Source organism: Cetorhinus maximus, chromosome 14, assembly GCF_964194155.1.
Source record: "Cetorhinus maximus chromosome 14, sCetMax3.hap1.1, whole genome shotgun sequence".
NCBI classification, from domain to species: domain Eukaryota; kingdom Metazoa; phylum Chordata; class Chondrichthyes; order Lamniformes; family Cetorhinidae; genus Cetorhinus; species Cetorhinus maximus.
Genome location: NC_135892.1, coordinates 50182151 through 50202765, shown reverse-complemented (window position 1 = coordinate 50202765; position 20615 = coordinate 50182151). Strand labels below are relative to the sequence as shown.

At 41.2% G+C, this 20615-nt stretch overlaps 1 protein-coding gene across 7 annotated transcripts in view; it reads left to right on the top strand.

The window, feature by feature from the left end:
* Positions 1-20615, top strand: part of sanbr (SANT and BTB domain regulator of CSR) — a 144530-nt gene that overhangs the window by 45401 nt on the left and 78514 nt on the right. For all 7 annotated transcript variants that reach the window (XR_013578679.1, XR_013578678.1, XM_078556895.1 and 4 more), the window contains 4 exons: positions 1924-2010; positions 2109-2219; positions 7798-7921; positions 14182-14334. Coding sequence is in view for 5 of the 7 variants with exons in the window: in XM_078556895.1 (XP_078413021.1) it covers positions 1924-2010; positions 2109-2219; positions 7798-7921; positions 14182-14334 (475 nt within the window). In the remaining 2 variants the exon portion in view is untranslated. The remainder of the gene's footprint in view (positions 1-1923; positions 2011-2108; positions 2220-7797; positions 7922-14181; positions 14335-20615) is intronic.

Genomic DNA, 20615 nt, shown 5'->3' with positions numbered 1-20615 from the left:
GATTACTCTCCCACTGCACCCCCCGTCCCAACTCCCTCTTTGGACAGTCTCCTGCTCCAAGTTGCCATGATCTGCATTTTGGCATTTCTTACAGTGGTTTTTATCCTTATTCTCAGTTAGCAAGTGCATTGTACCTGTCGAATAAGATCAGCTTCAGCAGATCCTCATTCTCTATCTTACCTTGGTTCCTGATACAATGTACACTATTAGTCAGTCAGCCACTCTAACCCTGTTCTAACTTGCATCTCTGAGGTGTTACTGAAGTCTGGGGCCAACTGTCCAAATATTGCTGCTGCTTATGTGTCAGAGTGCCTCCAGCTTGGACTCCAGCTTGATTTGAAGTGACTTTTAAGCAGGTTAACTTGGTGGCTATCCAAGCCTTAGTTCTAGATTAGTTCTTTAACCTTGATTGTGTTGATTCCATCTGAGACAGTGGTAGATGAGAGAGTTGGCTGATGTATCCCTCGACTTGAGATGAGAAACATTGGCTAGGGTCCCTGATTACTACCCAGTTTTGACTCTGGGAATTTGTGTTTCTGTGGGGTTGTTGAGCCCACAGAAAATCAGGCTTTACTGTAATGTTACCACATGATCAAATAGCCAATTAACACTGTGGCACTGTGTGAGAAAAAACACTTGGGTAAAGGACCTACACCTACAAACCTATACTCTAATAAATCGTTCTCAGGAGAGAAGAAATAAGAATTGTCTAGGATATTTAAGAAAACAGGTTGTTATAGTATTATACATTTGATCGAGAAAACTAGGAGAATTTCGCAGCTGGACTTGCCATTAAATCTGAATGATGCTGGAGCTTGATCCTTAAGGGAGTTCAGTTTATAACTGGGTATTAGAGGAGTTGGATTTCTTTGTGTAAAGATCCTTGAGTTACATGTGAGAAAGTTTGAGTGTTGACTTAATTTGCACTGAAAATTAGCACCTTGTATTGTATAACTATATTGTTTCTGTAAAGACTAGACAGGTGTGCAGGGCATAATTTCAAAATTTGTGGATGACACAAAACTTGGAAGTATTGTGAACTGAGGCAGATAGTGATAGACTTCAAGAGGATATAGACACGCTGGCGGAATGAACAGGTACATGTCAGATGAAATTTAATGCTGCGAAGTGAAAGGTGATTCATTTTGGTAGGAAGAACGAGAAGAGGCAATATGAAATAAGGGATACAATTCTAAAGGGGTTGCAGGTACAGAGGGACCTGGGAATATATAAATAATTAAAGATGGCAGGGCAGGTTGAGAAAGTGGTTAATAAAGCATATGCGATCCTGGGCTTTATAAATAGAAGCATTGAGTACAAAGGCAAGGTGGTTATGATGAACCTTTGTAAACAAAACTATTTGGAATACACTGCCTGAAAATGTAATGGAGCAGCTTCAATTGAGGCTTTCAAAATAGAATTGGATAATTATCTGAAAAAAAATTGCAGGCTACAGCAGAAAGACAGGAGGGTGGGACTAGGTGAGTTGCTCTTGCAGAGAGCTGGCACGGTCACGGTGGGCTGAATGCCCCCCCCCCCCCCCCCCCCCCCCCCCAGGGTTGTAACCATTCTATGATTAATGTTAATTTGTCTACCTTGGAGATTGATTTTTATTTCTCACATTCATTCATCCAGTTGTGAGGTTGGGCACAATGCATATCTTTGGGTATAGGTAGAGAGGATTTGACTGTACCTCTCACTTTGTGTTACTTGACCTCGGAGTGCTTGATGCTTATATTGATGTCAATGCAAAAAATATTGCATTCCCCAGCACTCCTCGCAGGATCAGCACAAAAGCCTCAAAATTGTGTTATTTTTAAAACTATAATGAGAATTCAAGAGAAACTAATAATACTCTCTTTAAAATTGTATTATTGATTAAACATTTTTTCATATGCTAATTAATAATCTTTTATGAAACAGTAAAATATTTTGCAAGAAGATTGAGAGGCTGTTTGATCCAGAGTACAGGGACCCAGACTCCCCAGCGAGTGCTGATACGTTGTACAGGTATTCTATAAAAAAATTCCAATTGATTTGAAAAAATGTATTTAACTATTAATCTAGTCTACTGAGAGCTTCATACTGTGTTTCATGCTCTATTTCAGATGTAGCATGTGTAAGAAACTTCTTACCAAAGAAACTGAGAAAATGATTCCTTGTACTCCTCTGAAAATAAATATCGATCTTCGAGGAAATATAATATACTTGCACATTAGGTATCTTTTGAATTATTTTACACATTTTTGAATCAGAGTCTTAACAATTTCAATGCAAATAGTCATTTGGTATAGACTTTAGTATAGACTTGAGTATTGCTGGAAAAAAAAACATTTTGTTGAAGCTTTGCACTCATCAGGACAATTGCGAGAATATCAATGTCAGGGGAAGCAACAACTTTATACTATGTGCGAAGAGAGTGCTGATTGGTTGGCAAGTGGACAGTTTTTTTCAGCAATACTCAATTTCAGTGCAGTTCAGATGCAGACTTCTGGTCGTTTCTTGAATCTCTAGCATAAGGAATTGTACGGTATTACGTTGGACTAGGCTAAGAGAGAACATAATATATATGTTTATGGTACATGTATATAAATGCGCAAAGCATGGTAAATAAAGTTGTAGAGCTTGCAAGTGCATATAACTGCATGGGAATATGATGTGGCAATAACAGAGTCCTGGCTCCAAAAAGGACATCATTGGGTATGTGATATTCCTGGATACAAAGTGTTTAGGAAGGATAAGGAAGGAAATAAAGGAAGGAAAGGTATGCCAATATTAATTAAGGAGAATATTTTAGTGCTGGAGAGAGAGGAAGTCCTGGAGTGTCAAGGAAGAGTTAATTCAATTAGGAGTAAGAAATTATGCCATTGAGATGCCATTACGCTACTTGGGTACATTCTATAGACTACTAACTGGTGGAAAGAATTTTTGCAGGGAAATTGCAGAGAGGTGCAAGAACTATAGAGTGGTGATAATTGGAGACTTGATCCGAATATATATTGGTATAAGAACCATCCCTTATTGGCAGAGGCGGGGGGAAGTATTTCTGAAGTGTGTTCAGGGAACTTTCTTGGTCAGTGTGCTTCCAGCCCAACAAGGAAGGAGGCTTTGGATCTGGTCCTGCACATTGAGGTGGATCAAGTCAAGCTCAAGCAAGTGTCAGTAGGAAACATTTGGGGCAACAGTGATTATACTATCATAAACTTTAGATTATCTGTGGAAAAGGACAAGGAGCAATCTAAAGTAAAACACGCTTAATTGGAGGAGGGTTGGTGTGGTGCAGTTGTTTGGGAATGCATCTGGCCCAGATAAATTATCAAAGATTAGCAGCCAAAAATGTATTTGAACAATGTGCAGCCTTTAAAGAGGAGATGATTTGGTTAATGTCTAGGTACATTTGCACGTGGGGGAAAGATGGGACAACCAAAGAGAAAGATGCCTCGATGATGAAAGAGATAAGAGAATAAGATGAGGCAGGAAAAGGGAGGGTTTGGAAAATATCAGGCTGATGATGCAAATGAGAGCCAAGCTGAATGTAGCAAGCTCAGAGGGGAAATTAAAAAAGGAAATGTTATGGCTTGGCAGGTGATGTGTGCCAGGTGGATAAAATCCACTAGGGAAATCACAATGATTTTGCAATTTGTATTTATTACGAGAGGATGTGTACATTGAATTCAGAAGTAATGAGTCCACTAAGACCTTTAGAGATTTTAAAAATGAAAATATTTATTAGCAAAAGGAAAGATTTTAAGCACATACAAAAGATTACAGCTACTTAATACTATAACAAATCTTAAAATTCTTAATTAACCTAACTTCCAACTACACACTCCCTTTAAGACCACAATCTAAAATAGATTTTTAAATTTAAAAAGCAAGCCAGCAAGTTACCACAGCACCCACTTGACAGTGGAATTCCAAAGGCTTTTCTCCAGCTTTAGTTACTGGACACAGCAGACTTTTGCAAAAATGGCTGGAGGCTTCTTCAAAGCTGTTTCACACACTCCTGTTAGATTTTACATGGCCCCAACATGGTATTTCATTCCCCTTTTATATATGTTTCTCTCTCTTTAATCTGTAAATTCCATTATTCCATATGCCTGTGCAAATTTACTTTTCCCATAATATAAAGATCTTTCATGTTGCCAATATGACCTCTTTCCTTTTGTGAAAAAAAAATACACTGCTTGGCCATGCTTATCTTACCAGTTGTAAACATCCTATCATCCCTTTGAAATCCAAACAACTTCTTCACTTATAGAAAAATGCAAATTTCCTTCACACTTTATATGCTAAGACATCATCCACATTTACTTATTAGCATTTCAAGTACCCTTCTACACTTAACTCCTTTTGATAATTTCAAGTTTGTAGTTTATCTGATTCCAGCTTCATTAAATCACACACACAATCATCCATACTTCTATAAACCACTTTACCTACAATAATATTATGAAAATTATTATAGTTTCATAACAAATAATATGGGTAAAGAAAGAGTATGAGAAGGGACTAGCAGCTAATATTAAAGGAATCCAAAGTCTCCTATAGCATATGAATAGTTGACAGGTAGCAAGTTAGCCATGGCCAGTTAGGGACCAAAAAGGACCCATGGAGGCAGAGCGCATGGCTGAGGTACTAAATGAGGACTTTTGCATCTGTTTTTACCGAGGAAGAAGACACTGCCAAAGCCATTGTGAAGGAGAAGGTAGTTGAGACACTGGATGAGCTAAAAATTGTTAAAGGCCCTGGAAAGGCAGGCTTTACTTAAAGTTGGTAAATCACCAGGTCCAGATGGCATGCACCCTAGGTTGTTGAGTGAAGTAAGGATGGAAATTGTGGAGGCACTGACCATAATCTTCCAATGCTCTTTAGATATGGGAGTGGTGCCAAAGGAGAATTGCAAATGTTACACCCTTGTTCAAAAGAGTGTAAGGAACTACAGACCAGTCAGTTTAACCTCAGTGGTGGGGAAACTTTTCGAAATGATAATCAAAACTACAGTCACTTGGACAAGTGTGAACGAATTAAGGAATGCCAGCACGGATTTGTTAAAGGCAATACTTGTTCAACTAACTTGATTGAGTTGTTTTGATTAGGTAACAGAGATTTGGTAAGGGCAGTGCATTTGATTATGTGTATATAGACTTCTAAAAGGCATTTGATAAAGTGCCACATAATAGGCTTGTCAGTTAAGTTGAAGCCCATAGAATAAAAGGAGCAGTGACAGCGTGGATCCGAAATTGGCTAAAGGACAGGAAACCAAGAGTAGTGGTGAATTATTATTTTATGGACTGGAGGAAGGTGCACAGAGGGGTTCCCCAATAAACGGTTTTCCCTTTTATTGATATATTAATGACTTGAACATGGGTGTACAGGGAACAGTTTCAAAATTTGCAGATGACACAAACTTGGCAGTGTACTGAACAATGAGGAGGATGTTGATAGACTTCAGGATAACATAGGCTGATGGAATGGGTGGACACATGGCAGATGAAATTTAAACAGAGAAGTGTGAAGCGATGCATTTTGATAGGAAGTAAAATGAGGCAATATAAGATCAAAGGTACAATTCAAAAGGGGATACAGAGCCTTGGAGATATATACGCTTAAATTTTTAAAGGTGGCAGAGTGGGTTGAGAAAACAGTTTAAAAAGCATAGTGAATCCTGTGAATTATAAATAGGGGCATAGAGTGCAAAAGCAAGGAAGTTATAGTGAATCTTCTATAAAACAGGGTTTGGCATCAACTGGAGTATTGTGTCGAATTCTGGGTAGCGTGCTTCAGGAAGAATGTAAAAGGCCTTAGATCAATTGCAGAATAGATTTACTAGAATGGCTCCAGTGATGAACTTCAATTACATGGATAGATTGGGGAAGCTGGGGTTGCTCTCTTTAGAAAAGAGAGAGAGGATTTGATTAAGGTGTTCATAACCATAAGAGGTCTAGACACATTACATAAAGAGATCTGTTCTCATTGGTGGAAGGGTCTAGAAACCAGAGGTCAAAAGATTTAAGGTGTTAGCAAAAGAACCAAAGGTAACATGATGGAAAAGTTTTTTATGCACTGAGTGGTTATGATCAGGAATGGCAATGCCTGAATCGGTGATGGAGACAGATTCAGTCACAGTTTTCAAAAGGGAATTACATTTATACTTGAAAGGAAAAGAAAATTGCAGGGTTATGGGGAATAGGCAGGGGAGTGGGACTACCTGAATTGCTGTTGCAGGGAGCCAGCATGAACTCGTGGGCCAAATGGCTTCCTTCTGTGCCATAACCATTCTATGTTTCAATGATTCTACTCCCTGGTCATTGATTCTTTCTGTTGCTTTCACATTCCACTCATTATCTGTGTCAATATTTGTCATTTGCACCATCTAAAAGTGGAATTTAAAAAATATATATTTGTCACAGTATACTCAGTTTTACAATTTAGTGCGGGACACAACATTCATTCCCATGGATCTCTACAACACGCTTGAAAAATCTGCGTGAGGCATTAAGTCCAAACCTCCCTGGTCTTAACTCCTATTTTCTCCTTGGTTAGTTATTCTTAAAGCTGAATTTACCTAATTTATTGTAAAGATAAAGGACTTGTAGCACTGAGATTGATTAAAAATTAATGGAATTTTCCCATTTCCCCTGACCTCACTAATGGGTATGAAAGAGACTCAAAAGCTTTAGGTGAGCAAAATAGGATCCAACTGAATATCCACTTCTGTATTTCTTTGAGGTTTGCTTCTAATAAGCATGGGTAAAAATGAGCACTTCCCTATGGTGGCCAATAACAGCTGAAAAGCATTCATGTCCTCTTTGAGGTCCGAATAAATTGGCGGAACAATGCACATGATTACCCAATTTATTCTACAGATGCTTTAAAATCTCGCTTTGCTATGTTAGCACAATGCTGTATTTGCTTTTTACAATAGTTAACTAGCATTACATATGGGTTATGAATCTATGGTGATGGTCTCATGAAAGCTTACTCTGACATTAAATGTTATACCTGATCATTTCCATACCCTCAATCTAAAACCGCTGAAGCTTTTTAGTGTTGGTGATATCTTAATCCCGGTTTGCAGGAAGTCATTCCAATTAGTTTTTAACTAGCGTCCATTATTTTACTGAATAAGCCTTCACCAGATACTGGTACAAGGCATGCAGATAGGTGAAACGGTCAGAGATGTGGTTGAGATTTATTCTACTTTGGATGCTTGAAATATACGTTTTTTTAAAGAGTAACCTCCTTTGTAAAATGATATATCTAGTACAAATTACAATAGGAATACAGTCTATTCTGGTAAAATCTTCACCTTTATTGCAGTTAATTTCTAAATTCCATGTTCTTTCCTAACATACATCATAAATGCAACCCAAGTTTTGAACCAACTAGCTTAGTGGAAATAATGAAATGTAACAAATTTTTTTATTATGCCATAGCCCTGTTCAATGTGAGCATTTGAACAACTGTTCCGCTATCACCTGTTCTCCAATCGTCACATTCACAATTGTTTCAGCCACCTTGATCCAATACTTCGCAAATCTCTTTCTCTAACCTCTCCAACCCACTCCTGAAACCACCACCCCCCCCCCACCCCTCTCTCTCTCCATGTATTTGACCAAGCTTTAGTCAGCCCTTCTAATATATCTCCTCTGGCTCTGAATCTGTTTCTTACCTCTATTTGTGAATCATCTAGCCACTGTTTATATTAAAGGTGGTATATAAATGCAAGTTATTGTTGAAAAAGCACCTTGGCTGAGTTCTGAGCAGTATGCTGTTTTTTTTTAACTCCTTTAGAGATAAAAGCTGGGATGTGCACGAGTATCTTAATAGTCTTTATGAAGACTTGAAGTCTTGGCAAGATGTATACTGGCGTTTATGGGGGACTATAAATTGGTTGCCCTGCACAAGATGTAAAAAAGTAAGTTTTCACTTTCACTTGAATGTTGATAGATGCAGATTTAGAAAAAGTACTTCAGAAAACTGATTTTTATAAATAATTTGCCAAATGTGATTTATTTTTAACCTATTTGTACAAACTGAATTTTAACTAAGTTATGACATGGACTAGTATCACCCAAGGATCTATCCTTAGCCCCCTTCCTATATCTTCCCTTGGTGACATCATCCAAAAACATGTCAGTTTCCACATGTGTGCTGATGGCAGCCAGTTTTGCCTCGCAACCATCTCTCTTGCCCTCACCACTATCTCTAAATCAGGTTTGTGCAACCATTTCGCACGATGGACCACATTTCAATTTTTTTCTCACTCAATGGACCAATGAGCAAATTTTGGAAAAATAAGGTTTGGCACAACATTAACCATGAATTTCAAAAATGTTGAGGTATGAAGAAAAGAGAACCTGCTGAACAAAAATAATGTCAAAGCAATAAATCGAGAATTAAAAAAATAGTAATTAATAAAGATGACCATGAGAGGGGGGTTGTGTGTGTATCCAGCTCACTCCTAGTCTCAGTGCTTCCTCACTCACCCATAACCACACCCACTGTGTGAGTGAGCCAGACACACACACACACACACCCCCCCCAAACTCTCTCATTCTCACACATTCACTCACTCATTCTGCCCCTCTCCCCCCTCCTCCCCCTGCCCCCACCCCACACACATACATACACACACACGCTCTTGTGTTTGCGGGTGTGTTCACTTGCTCTCACATGCTCCCTTGCGTGCACACACTCGCACACACTTTCACACTTGCACTCGCGTGCACAGCACGCCCGCTCCCTTCTCCCCCCTCTCCCTCTCTCTGACACAGACACAAATGGAGGGGGTGACGTAGGCACGCGGGTGGGGTGACACAGACGCGCAGCCAGGTTCAGCTTCTTCCCCTGGCAGTCAGTCTCTTTCTCTGTCTCTTTCCCATCTCTGCAAAACTTTCTACCTCCCCAGCAGATGCACTACCACTGGTGTTGCGGTCTCAGGCTGAAAGCAGCACCTTGCTCGCTGCTGCTCATTAGTGAGCCTGTCAGCAGCAAATGCGGGAATGAAACGGCCTGTGATTGGAAGAGCGGGAGCAGCTGTTTGCAGAATCTTCCGCTCTACTTGCTGGCATTTCGAACACCAGGTCCGCGGATCAGGATTGAGAGGCTTAGTGGACCACATCTGGCCCGTGGGTTACCAGTTTGACAAGCCTGCTCTAAATTGTCACAAATTTCCTCAAGTTAAATATTGGGAAGACTGAAGCCATTGCTTTCCACCCCTGTAACTAATCTGCTCCTTTGCCACAGACTCCATCCCTCTCCCTGGCAACTGTCTGAAGCTGAACCAGGCTTTTCGCAAGTTTTGAGCCATATTTGACCCTGACATGGCTTTCAACCACATATTTGTGCCATCACTAAGACCTCAATAACAGCATATCCTCTGAAAATTTGAGACCACCTAAAATTCTGCCTGTGTCCTAACTTGCAGCAAATCCCATTCATCTTTCACCCCTGTGCTATACTTGCTCCCAGTTAAGCAACGCCTCAATTTTGAAATTCTCATCTTTGTTTACAATTGTTTCCACGACCTGTCTACTCCACCTGACCTCTGAGCATCCCCGATTTTCATCACTCCACCATTGGTGGCTGTGCCTTCAGCTTGCCTAGGCTCTGGAATTCTCTGTAAGCTTTGTTTCTGAACCTTGCTCTCCTCCTTTAAGAACTTCCTTAAAAGCTTCCTCTTTGACCAAACCTTTGGTCAACTGCTTTAACATCTCCTTATGTGGCTTGGTGTCATATTTTGCTTTATAATGCCTCTATGAAAAGCTTTTTGATGTTTAATTACATTTTTTTTAGTTCATTCTTTCACGGGATGTGGGCGTCACTGGCTTGTTGTTGTCTGGTCATTAATTGCCCTTGAGAAGGTGGTGGTGAGCTGTCTTCTTGAACCACTGCAATCCATGTGCTGTAGGTGTACCCACAGTGTTAGGAAGGGAGTTCCAAGATTTTGACCCAGTAACAGTGAAAGAACGGTTATATAGGTCTAAGTCAAGATGTTGCGTGGCTTGGAGGGGTACTTGCAGGCGGTGGTGTTCCCATGCATCTACATAAAAACATAAGACATAGGAGCAGGAATAGACCACACAGCCCATTAAGCATGCTCTGCCATGCAATAGGATCATGGCTGATCTTGGGCTTCAACTCCATTTTCCCACCCACTCTCCATATCCTGTAATTCTGAGAGACCAAAAATCAGTCTATCCCACCCTTAAATGTATCCAACAATGGAGCATCCACAACCTTATGCAGTAGAGAATTCCAAAGGTTCACAACCCTTTGAGTGAAGTAATTTCTCTGCACGATTGACCTAAATGATTGATCCCTTAGCCTGAGACTATACCCTTGTGCTTTAGATTCCCTGACCAAAGGAAACAATCTCTCAGCGTCTATCCTATTAAGCCCCTTCAGAATTTTGTAGGTTTCAATGAGATTGCTCCTCATTCTTCTAAACTCCAGAGAATACAAGCCCAATTTACTCAGCCCCTCATCATAGGACAACCCTTTCATCCCAGGTATCAATTTAGTGAACCTTCACTGCACCTCCTCCAATGCAAGAATATCCTTTCTTCTAAACTCCAGAGAATACAAGCCCAATTTACTCAGCCCCTCATCGTAGGACAACCCTTTCATCCCAGGTATCAATTTAGTGAACCTTCACTGCACCTCCTCCAATGCAAGAATATCCTTTCTTAAATGTGGAGATCAAAACTACATACAGTACCCCATATGCGGTTTCACCCAAAGCCCTGTACAACTGTAGCAAGACTTCTTTCTTCTTGTACTCCAATCCCCTGGTAATAAAGGCCAACATTCCATTTGCCTTCCTAATTGCTTGCTGCATCTGCATGCTAACCTTGTGTTCTTTGTGCAAGCGTTCCTTCTACAAGCACACCCAGGTCTCTTTTTGAATATTAACACTTAGAAATTTATCACCTTTTTAAAAATATTCTGCCTTTTTACTCTTACGAACAAAGTGAATAACTTCACACTTCCCTATATTATACTCCATCTGCCATCTTGTTGCCCACTCACATAACCTGTCTATATCACTTTGCAGCCTCTGTGCCCTTCCCACAGCTTACCTTTCCACCTAGCTTGGTATCATGAGCAAACTTAGATACATTACTCTGTTTCTTCATTTAAGCCATTAATATAGATTGTAAATAGCAAAGGCCCCAGCATTGATCCTTGCAGCACTCCAATATTCACTACCTGCCAACCTGAAAAAGCCCCGATTATGCCCAATCTGTTTTCTATCCATTAATCAATCCTCTATCCATGCTAATATATTATCCCCAAATCCACGAGCCCTTATCTATTAACCTTTTGTGCGGCACCTTATCGAATGCCTTTTGAAATCCAAGTATACTAGTTACTTTCTCAAAAAACACTAATAAATTTGTCAAACAGGGTTTCCCTTTAGTAAAACCATGTTGACTAGCTCTAATCATATTATGCTTTCCTAAGTGCATTGTTAAGACTTCCTTAATAATAGATTCCAGCATTTTCCGAACAACTGATGTTAGACTAGCAGGCCTGTAGTCCACTGCTTTCTCTCCCTCCTTTCTTGAAAAGCGGTGTAACATTTGCCAACCATTCCCAAATCTAAGGAATTTTGGAAAATCATAGCTAGCAACTTCACCATCTCTGCAGCTATCTCTTTTAGAACCTTAGGGTGTAGGCTATCAGGTCACGGGGATTTATTGGATTTTAGTCCCTTAAGTTTCTCCAATGCTTTCTCTGCTGATATTAATTTCCCCACTCTAGCTCCTAGGGTATTGCCTATTTCTAGTATGGGACTTGTGTCTTCTTCTATGAAGATGGACACAGAATATTTATTCAATGCCTCTGTCATTTCTCATTCCCCATGATAATTTCTCCTGCCTCTGCTTCTAAGGGACCAACGTTTACTTTAGCTACTCATTTTTTATATACTTATAAAAGCTCTTACAATCTGTTTTCATATTCCTGGCTAGTTTACCCTCATTCTATTTTTTCCCTTTTTATCAACTTTTCAGGTGGCTCTTGGCTGGTTTCTAAAACACTCCCAGTCCTCAGGCTGGCTACTGTTTTTTGCAACATTTTAAGCCTCCTCTTTTAATCGAATACTATCCTTCACTTCCTGAGTAAGCCACAGACGAGTCCTTCTTGCTGAGTTTTTGTTCTTCAGTGAAATGTATTTTTGTTGAACGTTTTGAATTGTTCCTTTAAATATTTCCCACTGTTCACTTACCTCCATACCTTTTAGTTGATTTACCCAATTAATCGTAGTCAGTTCTCCCTTCATACCTATGTAATTGGCTTTGTTTGATTTTTATTTGCGATTGGAATGCGTCACTTTCAAACTTAAAATGTAATTGAGTGGTATTATGGTCACTCTTTTCCAGTGGATCTTTTATTATGACATTACTTATTAATCCTGCTTCATTACACAATACTAGATCTAAGATGGCTTTATCCCTAGTCGGTTCCACCACATACTGTTTCAAGAAACTGTCACAAATACATTCTACAAACTCATCTTCTGGACCATTCTTGCCAATTTGATTGTCCCAATCTATATGAAGATTAAAGTCCCCCACAGTTATTACATTTCCTTTTTTACAAGTTCCAATAATTTCTTGTATAATGCTCTGCCCAACAGTATAACTACTGTTAGGGGGCCGATAAACTACTCCCACCAGTGTTTTCTGACTCTTGCTATTCCTAATTTCCGCCCATACTGATTCTACTTCATGATCTTCAGAGGCCAGATCCTTTCTAATGTCCTGATGCCATCACGTACTATAAGGGCTACCCCACCTCCTTTGCCAATCTGTCTGTCTTTCCAAAATATTGTGCACCCTGGAATATTTATTTCCCAACCATGATCACCTTGTAACCATGTTTCTGTAATGGCGATTACATCTAAATTATTTACCTCTATTTGTGCTACTAATTCATCTATCTTAACTGCAGATGCTTTGTGCATTCAGACAAAGAACTTTTAATTTCCTTTTCTTTACTTTTATCCCCTGCAATGACCTTATTTGCTGACGTACATTTTTTGTTAAATTCTCTGTCCCGTCCTGTCCCACTCTGCTTGCACCACTATACTGTTCCAATACCTCGACCTTTCTCTTTGAACTTCTAAGTCTTTCCTCACCCCAACCCTGCCCCCACACCCCCACTGTTAGTTTAAAGCCCTATCCACAGCCCTAGTTATACGATTGGCCAGGACACTGGTCCTGGCCCAGTTCAAGTAGAGCCCATCTCAACGGAATAGCTCACTCTTCCCTGTGTATTGATGCCAGTACCCCATGAATCGAAACCTCTTCCTCTCACAACACTCTTTGAAACATGCATTTATTTCTATAATCTGTTTAACCCTATGCCAATCGGTGTGTGGCTCAGGTAACAATCCAGAGATGATTACCTTTTGATGTTTTGCATTTTAAATCGGACCCTAACTCCTCAAATTCTCTTGAGTAGATCCAGGAATGATGTTCTGCTGTGTCGTTGGTTCCCACATGGACCATGACAACTGGAACCCCCTCTCCTACTTCAAGTTCCTCTCTAGCTCTTAGGAGATGTCCTTAACCCTGGCACTGGGCAGGCAACACAACCTTCGGAGTTCCCTTTTGCGGCTGCAGAAAACAGTATCTATCCCCTGACTATACTGTCCCCTATCACTACCACATTCCTCTTTGCTGTACCCACTTGAATGGCATCCTTCACCATGGTGCCCCTTCATAATCTTGAATGTTTCAATAAGATACCCCTCATTCTTTTAAACTTCAAAAAGTATAGAACCAATTTACTCGGCCTCTCATAGCTTGCTGTACATTTGCTGACTTTTTTAAATTGCTTAGTTTACTCTGACTTTTCTGTTTTATATGCTAATGAATTAGAACCATAGAACCATAGAAAAGTTACAGCACAGAAGGAGGCCATTTGGCCCATCTTGGCCAGCACGAGGACATCCAGGTGCCCTTTCTAATCCCACCTTCCTGCACCCGGCCCTTAGCCCTGCAGCTTACAGCACTTTAAATTCACTGCAGCGTTCCAATTGAAGTAAATTGAAAAGATGAGTTACTATTTTGTAAAGTCAAAATAATTAGCAATTTTTTTTCCCAAATCTTTATTACAAAAATGGTTATTTAATATTGTTACTGCTAACATTTCAATTTGTTTCAGGTTTTCCAATGCACGGAACTCTCCCACTGCCAGTATCACCCAGAACAAGTGATGTATCCTTCGATAAGTAGCCAGTTATCCACTCCTGGCATTGGGTTCTACCCTTGCTGTAAGCAGAAAATACTACGGTTTGATCCTCTTCAAACAAATACAGTAAGTATGAAGACTAGACAAAAAATGCAAGTAATATGTAATATAACACTAGAACTATATGAAGCCATAGAAGTTTACAGCACAGGAGGAGCCCAGTTATTCATGCCAGCTGTGTTATCTCGTATCTAAGTCTACTTTCAATATGTACTGTATCCTGCTTCTCCTTAAAATGCATGACCAGAAATTGGTCTGTGCTATTTTTCGTGGTCGCAATTCATGACCTGCCTGGGGTCGTTGCCATGGAGGTAGGACCTCATTCATTTGATTATAGTGTTGGTCTGAACAGGGCCTACGCTGCTGGCTGCCTGAGTGCTCAGCAGGAGACTGAGCAGATTGTGGTGATAGCATATGGTGCAGCTAGCCTGCCCTTTTTAAGGGTAATCTGTCTTTCTTAAAAGGGAACTGCATTGAGTCAGAGAGGGCTGTTGCTGAATGCTATTGCTGTAATTCTGAAGAATGAAAATAGGACATGTGGGCAGAGAGAGGGCTCTTGCATTCATGGATGTGGCACTGGAGGCCCTAGTAACTAAAAGAGACAAGAACAGACACCATCGTTCCTTGAGGGGCAGGAGACCCTCAAGGACCACTCTGAGCTTGGGAACAGGTGGCCAGCAATTCTCAGATTCTGGTCCCAAGAACCTGGCAGCAGAGCCACAAGAAATCTGATGACCTCATGGGTGGTCAACGTCACAAATACATCTACACATGATACCCACCACACTACCAATACCTCATGCTGCTCAATGCCAACACCTCCATTAGCAGTCCTGGCACTCCAGATTCATGCCTAACATCCAGATACTCCATCTCACCCTTGCACATTTCAATAATGACAGCCTCAAACCCAGCTCCCCCTGCTTCCACATGCCTTCAACTATTCAACTGTGATAGCCCGTCACCTAAACACAATGCACCACAATCATTGACCTTTTGTCCTCTCTTGCAAGATAAGGTGGCACACAATAGAAGGAAGCATAGCAGAACCAGAAGGCGCTAAGGATGTCTGCATTTCCTGAGACCTACAGAGGAGATGGTTCTCTGCATCATGGGTCCGACTGTAATAGAGCTCATGGCATCTGACATTGCAGAAAACATTGAGGATGACAGTATGTTCATGCTTTATGCCACTTCTGAACTCGCAGCTCACCCTCACCCTGCCATCTGGCATGATGAGCAAGCCTGCAGGCGGTGTGACCATGGAACTACTTCTCCTCTCACCCCAACCTTCTGTTTCTGATTTCCTGCTTTCAGGCATCCAAGAACTGCCAACTCCTAACCACAGCACACCCTGGAGGAGAAAAGAGAGCAACAGCACAGTGCTTATGAAGAGGCCCTGTATTTTGACCTGACGCTCGCAGTCACTAGCTCAGATACTGGTGCCCCATGTACCTTGGAGGCAAGTGTAGAATTGGGGCATATGGTGAGTCAGTAAGCTGAGTGGGCTGCAGCCAGGCCAAGGGGAAAGGATAGTTTGTGTTCCAGCTCACCAAAGGCGTGGTTGCATACAAGTTCTGCTGCAGGGGACTCAGATGAGGACCATGATCGGGTGAGGTACAATGCTGATGCAGATGCATGCCAAGGTACTAGGTGCATTGGTTGGGCTGCCAGACAGCCTCCTGCCACTGTAGGTGAGCATGGAGGAGTCAATCTCCAATCTGTTACAGGGCATCGCGGAGAGCTTGCCCTCTCCGTAGCCTCTGCTCCATCTCCCTGTCATACTGCTGATCCAGAGGCACTGCAGCTCCCATGGCGGATTGCCAAATCCTCTGTCCCCCCTGTGAGGTCGCAGCAACATCGGTTTGGCTGATAACTAGCAAATAAAATTCACATCAAACAAGATCAAGGCAATGACCATCTCCATGAGGGAATCTGACCATCTTCCCTTGACATTCAATGGTGTTACAATTGCAGAATTCCTCCAACATCGATATCCTGCATGTCACCATTGATCAGAAACTTAACTGGATCTGCCATATAAGTACTATGGCCACAAGAGCAGCTCAGAGGCTGGGATTTCGGCAGCAAATAACTCACCTCTTGGCCCCCCAAAGCCTGTTCACTATCTAAAAGGCACAAGTCAGGAATGTAATGGAAAATTTCCCACTTGCAGCTCCAGCAGCACTTGTGAAGCCCAATATCATCTGGGACAAAGCAGCCCTCTTGGCATCCCATCCAGTATCTTAAACATTCGCTCCCTTGACCATTGTAGCACTGGCAGCAGTGTGTGCCAACTACAGGATGCACTTCAGCTTGCCAAGGTGCTTTTGACAGTATCTTCCAAATCTGTGGCCTGTCCCACCTAGAAGGACAAGGGCAGCAGGAACACCAACAGTTGCAAGTTCCCCTCCAAGCTGTGCACCATCCTGACTTGGAACTATATCACTGTTCTCTTGTCCCTGTGTCAAAACCCTGGAACTCACTCCCATGGGTGTATTTACATCCCATGGGTGTATTTACACCAAATGGATTGTAGCAGTACAAAAAGATGGCTCACCACCACTTTCTCAAGGGGAATTAGGGATGAGCAACAAAAGATAGGCTTGCCAGCGACACTCACATGCCAAAAAATGAATGGGGCAAAAAAACCACACAACTTCATAAATTTTTACAAAAGTAGAAGTTATTCTACATTATCTTATCTGTATGTTGCATGCCTGGCCCTAAAAATAAGGCTAGTACTGGGCCTCTCTTGCAGCTGTACGCATATTCTTCGTTGAGTGACAAGTGAATACGTTGAATGGACCTGCGTAGTCCAAGTTTGCAAATAAAGCATCAACTCAATCAGTGGGACTGGGTGATGTCAGGACTGCACAAATCTGTATTCTTTCAGTGCTCGCAGGGGAGTGTCCTTCTGTGCATGGGGTGCTGATAGATTGGAAGTGGATGGATATTGCTGCAAGCCCCACTTGGAAGACCTCCAGCTTCTGTAGTGTCTCTGGAAATGGTGCTACAGATCTGAATTTTGTATTGCACAGTTTCTGCTTCAGCTACTTGCTGCAGCAAAGGATTCCATTCTCACAAGTTGTCTGAAGGCATTTATCCTCCCCCTTTTCCTCACACACTGGTAATTTTAAATTGCTGACCCCTCAACTCAGACAATTTTTACTTTTGGAAGTCAATCAGAACAATTCATAATTTTAAGGTGTCTAAAAGCATCTGCCATTAGTTATACCTGCCCTTGCTGAAAATGTGAGGTGAAGACAGCGCAGTATGAGAAAAAGGGCATATCGGACCTTAGTGAACTAGACAGCCAATTGTGCATCTCCTTAACCAATTAGATTGAAGGATTGCGAAACAAGCAATGAAAAGACTGAAAAGAAAGTGTGAAGTTGAGTAGGTGAGTTCAATGCCAAATCAGGTATAGAAAGGGTATAAAAGTTTGAATAAGAGAAACAAAGAAATAGTAAATTTTTAAAAAAAATTAAATCTCCTATGACAATACCTGAAGGGATGAGACTCCACAATCATCATAGAATGGTTACAGTACAAAAAGTGCCATTCAGCCCATTGTGTCTATGCTGACCCTCTGAAGGAGCAATTCGCCAAGTGCCACACCCCTGCCTTTTCCCTGTAGCCCTGCAATTTTTTTCCTTTTCAGATAGTGACCAATTCCCTTTTGAAAGCCTCAATTGACCTGGCCTCCATCCCACCCTCAGGCAGTACATTCCAGATCTTAATCATTCACTGCGTGAAAATGTTTTTCCTCATGTCGCCATTGCTTCTTTTGCCAATTACCTTAAACCTGTGCCCTCTGGTTCTCGATCCTTCCACCAATGGTAATGTTTTCTCCTTATCTACTCTGTCCAGACCCCTCATGACTTTGAATACCTCTAACAAGCCTCTTAACCTTTTTTCCAAGTAGAACAGTCCCAACTTCTCCAGTCTGTCTACTTAATTGAAAATCCTCATTCCTAGAACCATTCTCATAAATCCTTTCTGCGCCCTCTCTAATGCCTTTACATCATTTCTAAAGCATGGTGCCCAGTACTCCAGTTAGTCCACCTAGAAGGACTAGGGAAGATTAGATGCATGAGAACATCACAACCTTGCAAGTTCCCCTCCAAAAAAACACCATCCTAAATTGGAACTATATCACTGTTCCTTCACTTGTATTAAAACCCTGGAAATCCCTTTCTAAGAGCACTGAGTGTACCTACATCATATGGACTGCAGCAGTTCAAGAAAGTGGCTCACCACCACCTTCTCAAGGGAGTTGAGGGTTATGGAGTACAGATGGCAAACTAGAGTTTAGACGACAACCAGACCAGCCATGATCTTATTGAATGGCAGAGCAGGCTCGAAGGGCTGAATGCCGACTCCTCCTATTTTCCTATGATTCATAATCTACAGACTGTTCATCCAAAGTGTCAAATAATCCTTCAATGCTTTCCCTACCAAAACACTTGTCCGAATTTCACGAGGCCATTGAAACTTTGTGGCAGTTTTCTCAAATGAAACCAAATGCATTTCAACTCCTTCTTTGCTGACTTTAAGCACTAGGCAAATATTCCTTATTTAATCAAAACCAAGAGTTAAAGCTGACTCATCGTGAAGTCTCCTGCTTTTCCCTGTTTGCGTAATTGAATCCTTTCTCTGTCCAGTTCAAATTTTCTAGCTTTCCCCCACCCTCTCTTTGCAATTCAAGGTTTTCCTTTACTTTTACTCCTTGCAACTTTCTGTCCACTTCCCTGGGGAACTCTAATTCAAGTTTTCGCATTTCCCTTTCTCTTTTGCCTCTTTTGAGTTTAAGTTGTTTTTAAAATTTCTCTTTCTCTAACAGAAATTTTTGCTTTTCTCTATCTCTTTCCAATTCCAGTTGCTCCATTTGTAACTGAATTCTAGCCAACTCAACTGGAATGCTATGTGGATTAGTCTTTTCTGCCTCAAGGTTTAGATGTTGAGCCAGCACCTCAACAATTTCTGCCACCTTAGAGTCTAGTTTTAAATCTATTTCCAGCTTCTCTGCTATCGCCTTCAAATTACTGTTAATTGTTGTAAGACATTCAAAGACAGGTCGTCTCTTTCGAGGAACGCTTCCACAATATACATAGCCATATACATAGCAGAACACCTTCGGTCTGTCCGCAAGCATTACCCAGACCTCCCTGTCGCTTGCCATTTCAACACTCCACCCTGCTCTCATGCCCACGTGTCTGTCCTTGGCCTGCTGCATTGTTCCAGTGAAGCTCAACGCAAACTGGAGGAACAGCACCTCACCTTCCGTCTAGGCACTTTACAGCCTTCCAGACTGAATATTGAGTTCAACAATTTTAGATCATGAACTCTATCCTCCATCCCCACCCACTTTCCGATCCCCCCCCCCTTTTTTTCCCAATAATTTATATAGATTTTTCTTTTCCCATATATTTCTATTATTTTTAAATGTATTTCCATCCATTGTTTTATCTCTACCTTTTAGCCTTTTTTGATTCCTTCACCCCACCCCACCCCCACTAGGGGCTGTCTGTACCTTGCTTGTCTTGCTTTCTACTCTTAATTAGGACATTCCTTAGATAATATCACCACCCTTCAACACCTCTTTGTCCTTTTGTCTATGACATCTTTTGGCTATCTCTACCTATCACTGGCCCTCTATCCAGCTCTACTTGTCCCACCTTCCCTTAACCCAGCTTATATTTCACCTCTCTTCTATTTTTACTTAGTTCTGTTGAAGAGTCATACGGACTCGAAACGTTAACAGTGTTCCTCTCCGCAGATGCTGCCAGACCTGCTGAGTTTTTCCAGGTATTTTTATTTTTATTTTTGTTTTGGATTTCCAGCATCCACATTTTTCCTTTTATACATAGCCATGTTACTTTTTCAGTGAATATAGCAAAAGTCATTGTGAAATCTTGTTCGTTTAAACTCTGGCATGTCCCAGCACTCATCTCAGCCTGTTGATTCACAATCCTGCAAAAGCCCCCAACCCCCACAATTTATTACAATCCCCGTAGAGACCTATAACTATTAAAAAGATATTTGAAATTCCACTGACTGATTGGAAGGATCATATGACAAGATTTGAAGTTTTAAGACTTTACTGTAATAAACAAGCTAAAAGCAACATTGTCTAAACACTAGGCAACTTATGATTTAAACTACAGATACCCCCTTTTAACTTTTTAAAAGAGCAAAAACTCCCCTCCATGGTTATACTTCATCCCATAAATGGAGACTCCATTCTCCAGGAACCAGTCCAAAGCTATTCTCAGCCCCCGATGGCTTGCTTCCTTTCTCCTGTTCCAGCCGGATAACTTACCCTGGAGAATCCTTCCTCTAGC